The sequence below is a fragment of the Bactrocera dorsalis genome, chromosome 1 (assembly GCF_023373825.1).
Source record: "Bactrocera dorsalis isolate Fly_Bdor chromosome 1, ASM2337382v1, whole genome shotgun sequence".
Lineage (NCBI taxonomy): Eukaryota > Metazoa > Arthropoda > Insecta > Diptera > Tephritidae > Bactrocera > Bactrocera dorsalis.
Window position 1 is genome coordinate 49,858,135 of NC_064303.1, and position 6,158 is coordinate 49,864,292.

At 44.9% G+C, this 6,158-nt stretch overlaps 1 protein-coding gene across 1 annotated transcript in view; it reads left to right on the forward strand.

Moving 5' to 3' along the window:
* The first annotated feature begins 2,426 nt into the window (after positions 1 to 2,426).
* The window catches only part of LOC125777728 (cyclin-dependent kinase inhibitor 1C-like), a 15,105-nt gene continuing 11,373 nt past the window's right edge, over positions 2,427 to 6,158 (forward strand). The window contains exon 1 of the mRNA XM_049453065.1: positions 2,427 to 2,924. Within this exon, the coding sequence (XP_049309022.1) occupies positions 2,427 to 2,924 (498 nt within the window). The remainder of the gene's footprint in view (positions 2,925 to 6,158) is intronic.

Genomic DNA, 6,158 nt, shown 5'->3' on the forward strand with positions numbered 1-6,158 from the left:
GAAACCTCTTCGCTTAGAAAAATGGTCCCAGTTCGCAAAAAATCTGAATGACATTTCTCAGATACAAATTCCACGATGGGTAAACTACTCCCCCGAACACAAAGTCGAATTACATGGCTTTTGTGACGCCTCAGAAAAGGCATATTGCGCTACTATCTATGTGCGCACGCAAAGTGATACCACGACCACAAGCCACTTATTAGTAGCAAAAGCAAAGGTGGCACCTTTAAAAACTATAAGTCTCCCACGACTTGAGTTATGTGGCGCACTACTACTTTCAAAATTAGTAGCCATGGTGCAAATGCATTTAAATATGACAAAATGCAAACTATATATGTGGTCCGATTCAGAAATTGTACTAGCCTGGTTGGAAAAACCACCACATGCATGGAAGACGTATATTTCTAACCGAACGTCTCAAATTATTGACCTAGTGGGATCAGCCACGTGGCGACACGTAGCCAGTGCTGACAATCCTGCCGATCCGGTACAAGAGGGTGCAAGCCACTGCACCTTGCCACTACTACCCTCTGGTGGAATGGCCCCCGATGGTTGATAGAATCTCCTGATTATTGGCCACAATCCCCCATGCGCAACAGAAGGTCGAAAAATCGCCTCCTTTCATACATTATTGGATGATACCGACATCCTTGAACGATTTTCCTCGTTTCCAAGAGCTCTCAGAGTAGTTGCTTATATGTTCAAATTTATAGAGCAACTCAAAAGCAAAATCAAGGGATCACAAAATTCCCCATGCAACACAGTGTCGCACCTAAAGTTACAAAAGGCAAAGGTCGCACTAATTGTATACACACAAGCGCGCTACTTCAGCCGCGATATATCAGCACTAAGAGAATCGAAGCCGATTGATAAAAAGAGCTCACTCTTAGTTCTCAACCCATTTCTGGACACGAAAGGTCTGCTTCGTGCCAATGGTCGGCTCGCTAATTCGAGCCTAACATACAATGAACGCCACCCCATAATAATTCCAGAGAGGTCACCATTTGGCACATTATTCCTCCACTACATCCACACCTTAATGCTACACGCCGAACATCGTCTCATGCAACAGATGGTACGCCAGGAGTATTATATCCCCCGTCTTAAGCCGCAAATTAAGAAGTGCATCTTCACGTGCAAGATTTGCACTATGCACAAGCAGAAGATGCGAACGCAGATTATGGCAGCACTTCCACCGGAACGCTGCAATTTCGCTCTGCCTTTCACCACAACAGGTGTTGATTTTGCTGGGCCTTTCCAGGTAAAGGCTTCTATGTTAAGGTCTCCCACTCTCATGAAAGGCTATGTGGCTGTCTTTGTATGTTTCACGACAAAGGCAGTACACCCTGAGCTGTGTAGTAATCTGACGACGGAGGCTTTTCTCGCGGCATTTGCTCGCTTCGTCGCTCGACGTGGCTACCCATCAAAGATCATGAGCGACAATGGCAAAACGTTCATTGGAGCTCAACGAGCCACCGAAAAGCAATTTGTGGATTTCCTAAAACAAGTGTCACCCGACATCGTACAAAAGTACGCCCCTCAAGGTATCAACTGGCTATTTATACCCCCAAGCGCTCCTCATATGGGCGGTTTATGGGAATCAGCTATGAAAAGCTTCAAATCCCATTTCAAAGGGGTAGCTGGAAATTATAAATTCAATTACGAAGAGTTCACGACGCTATTAAATCGAATTGAAGCCGTTCTCAATTCACGGCCACTCACAGTACTATCGCAAGACCCCTCAGATTTCACTGCCTTAACTCCAGGGCATTTTCTAAAAGGAGCACCCATCCTGGCCATTCCTGAGCCAGGCGTGGAGTCGCTATCTCTATTAAATCGATGGGAACGAATTAAAATTCTCCATCATGATTTCAGCCGCCGATGGAAGGACGAATATATAAAGGATCTCCACAAAAGATACCACTGGAAGACTCCTGAACAGCCGCCTAAACTTGGAGACTGCGTCCTCATTCATGATGATTGTCTACCCCCTACTGAGTGGCGGCTTGGCCGCATAGAAAAGCTACATTACGGCTCCGATGGTCACATACGAGTCGTGGATCTCCGTACGCAAAACGGAACACTAACCAGACCGCTCGTGAAGCTGTGTTTTTTACCAACCACCGACAACCGCGAATCCGAAAACCGCAAAAACAAACCAATATTATCATGTCCCAATCAGCTAATCAAATGAAAACGAGAAATACGCCAATACCAACCGTTACAAAAATAACAACCGTCTGAAAATAACAAACCGTGAATAAAAATAACGAACCGTAAATAAAAATAACAAATCGTAAAGAAAACTAACAAAAAATGGTCGATCCATACGACAGCCCATTCATGCCACATATCGTGGCACGATTGCCAATATCCAATTGTATGACAGCTTTCTAATTAACAATCTCCTTTATACATAGATCACCATGGATGTAGACACATCAGTCGCAACCTCGTCGACCGCTCGGGCTATCAATACGCCACGCACCGGGCCTACACCAGCGCCCCGAACTGTGGCTGCAACAGCGCCGGCAACTACACCGGCAACAACGCCGGCAACTACACCGGCAACAACGCCAGCAACTGCACCGGCAACAACGCCGGCACCTGTACCGGCAACCGCGCCCGCAGCGGTGCTTACCCCCGCACCTCGTGGCGGCACCCGACCACCATCGACTGCAGCGAGGACTTCAGAGACCCGTCGGATAAGGTGTCCCATCTGTCGACGCCCTCATCGTCTCCACCATTGTGGAATATTTAGGGGTATGCGGCCTTTGCAAGGGCAGCAAGTGGCTCAGGCCCACGGGCATTGCCTCAACTGCCTGTCGCACACTCATGCGACTACAGAGTGTGAGTCACGTGGGCTGTGCCAAATGTGCCACCGGCCGCATCACACGCTGCTACACCGCAGCTCGTCACGCGAAGTGAGCCGGCCAACCAACCATCGCGGCCGCATACCCCGAGTCCAACCCGCAGCTCGTTCCGCACCCCAGCGGAGTGCAACATCATTGCGGCGTCGACAGCCTGGGCCGCCATCGCGTCGATCTACGGGTCTGAGCAGCGTTGTGGCAACGCTGCAACAGCTGCAGCGCCTTTTAGGCTAAACAGTCGTTTAGGGGGGCCGGGATGGCTAAATGAGCACCTGACCCCCCTCTAAATATAATATAACTACACCCCACACATACACACCATAATCAACACATCTTCACCCCACACTGCACATTAGGCATATAACAAATTTTGACGAAAAATTTGGCATACCACCACGTGGTGGCAAATATTGTACAAGTAATGAATATCACTTTTTTAGGTGATTTCGGTTCAAAAACGTTCCGCGCAAAAATGGATTTCTAAAAAAGTCAAAATCTTTTTTTAAATTTTTTTTAATATTTTTATTTTGAAGAAAAATTAGTTTGGGGTGGGTGGGGCACTTCCCTTAGGTCCATTAAAAGGTGTTTGGAATAATAGGAAGATTATTAGTTAAATAAATATCTATTATTATGAAGAAAAACGAGTACAGTGTACAAAACTTTTTTTGTTTTTTTCAGCAGTTCTGATAAAAAAGTAATATCGTTTTGCGCGGAAACTTTTTTGGAATTTCGCAAAAACAAAAAATAATGGGGATCATACTTTTTTATTCTCTATTCGACTATGGTATGCCGTTTTTCGTATTTGCAAAAATTGTAAAAAGTTATATGCCTACTGCACATCCTATACTCAACACATTGGCATCATGCGGATCATTTCCGGTCATCCCACACTACGTACCACACTCAACACATCATCTTTTACACCACACCTTTCGCACCACACATGAGGACACCACACACAATCAACAAAAGGAACTGGCGGACGAGGCCAAGTCTCTTTTTCATACGATCCGCGCGCATATACGGTTCTCCGTCAAACAACCAAGTTTTTTCTTCAACCGACCGCAAAGTCATCGCCAAATCAAAGGTGAGTTGCCGCGAATTTGATATTTCTTTCTACAACTTGTCCTTGGCCAAAAGTAACTTCGTTACTGCGTCGAACAGTTAATTCCACCGAGTTACAATGGGCACAAGCAATGTCGATCCCAAGCATTCCACAATAATTTCCGACGACTTCGGCCATTTGCACTTCCTCCACAAGGCGTTGCATTTTTCGAATGTCTGGAAAATATTCAGCCTGGAAATCCAACGCAGGATTATTCTTGCCAACAGGTGCTACTTCGGACTGAGTAGGCAATTGAAAAGTAAAGTCCTCTCTCGACGAACAAAAGCCAAACTCTATAAGTCGCTCATAATTCCCGTCCTGCTATATGGTGCAGAGGCTTGGACGATGACAACAACCGATGAGTCGCCGTTGTGAGTTTTCGAGAGAAAAGTTCTGCGAAAAATTTATGGTCCTTTGCGCGTTGGCCACAGCGAATATCTCATTCGATGGAACGATGTGCTGTACGAGATATATGACGACATTGACATAGTTCAGCGAATTAAAAGACAGCGGCTACGTTTGCTAGGTCATGTTGTCCGGATGGATGAAAACACTCCAGCTCTGAAAGTATTCGACGCAGTACCCGCCGCGGGAAGCAGTTTGCTAGGTCATGTTGTCCGGATGGATGAAAACACTCCAGCTCTGAAAGTATTCGACGCAGTACCCGCCGCGGGAAGCAGAGGAAGAGGAAGACCTCCACTCCGATGGAAGGACCAAGTGGAGAAGGACCTGGCCTCGCTCGGAATATCCAATTGTCGCCACGTAGCGAAGAGAAGAAACGACTGGCGCGCTGTTGTTGACTCGGCTATAATCGCGTAAGCGGTGTCTACGCCAGTAAAGAAGAAGAAAAAGAAAATATTCTATTTAGTACATTATAGTTCAACAAAATCGTTAACAATTTTCAGTTACCATCGATTGTTGGAATTACAAAGCCTGCTCACTTCTCAAAATCTTCACGTAATCGGCGGAAGCAAGTAAATTCAGCGTGTGGCTGCAACATCGAAGATGCTTTGGCAGAAGCAGCTCGTTTTGGAAAACTGGCAAATCGTTTTCGCTTTCATCTTCATGAGAAATTTCAGTTTCCGTACACCCGTACTCCTTGAAAGCCTTAACAAAATTGGATCCATTGTCTGTCACCGTCATATCAACATTGGACGGGCTCAGACCAAAGCCGGCATTAATTTCGGCAATGATTTGCACAATTTTTTCAGCTGAGTGCACGTCGAATATTCTCCTGCAAGCAAGAGCAGCCGACTTGCGTTCCAGGTTCTCTGTGAGCCAATGGCAAGTATACCCCAAAAAGCTCCGGTGGTTCCCAGACCAAATATCCCCGGTTGTACAGAAGTGTTTTACGGAGGCCATTTCCGACTTGATTTTGTGTACCACTACACCATAATGCTCCTTAAATTTTTTTACAGCTGCTTGCCTGCTCATTATCTTCATGCCACTGGTCTGCAAGAGGTCTATGAAAGACCTTCTTTCTAAAATTGAGACAGGCAGTGCTTCATCAACAATAGCATGCAAAAGTTTTCTATCGAAGGCAGCTTGCGCAGAATTGCCAAAAGTGCTGCCCGACTTCAAACTTTTGTATTCCGCATACAATTCGCTATGTTTGACCCGTAAATGCTTCACAAAATTGGAGTTCACGTCACCAGTAGCTCTTATCTTCCGATCACATCCGACACATTTTGCAAAAGTCGACATTTTATTCTGATCAGAAATCTGTGAATTCAAAGTTCAATTCATTAAACACTTACAACAACACCAAACACAACAATTTAAATAATTAAACAATACTAAAACAACCCTAATACTAAAACAACCCTAACTAATTTGAACCATATGCACATATAAACTAACTTTTACAATATCCGTCTAAAATCTCGCGTTGAAAATAGGTTTTCCAGACACCTCAAAAGACTGGTTTTTTATAGAGCTTCCATAATTTTTTTTGAAGACCCTTCTCCTCTTGCCGGGACTTGGCATGAAATTCTTGCCCAAAATTTCATCATCATTTGAGAAGTCGCTTTCTCCAAAAACCAATTGATCAGTTTGTGACATGTTATCTTCAAATGGAGCGTTTTTGCACACAAAACACAATTAATAACAACTGACTGACACTTTATAAGCTCTTGTTTAACTTGTTAACGTAAGCGTACCAACAAGTTAACAACCGTTCTTGA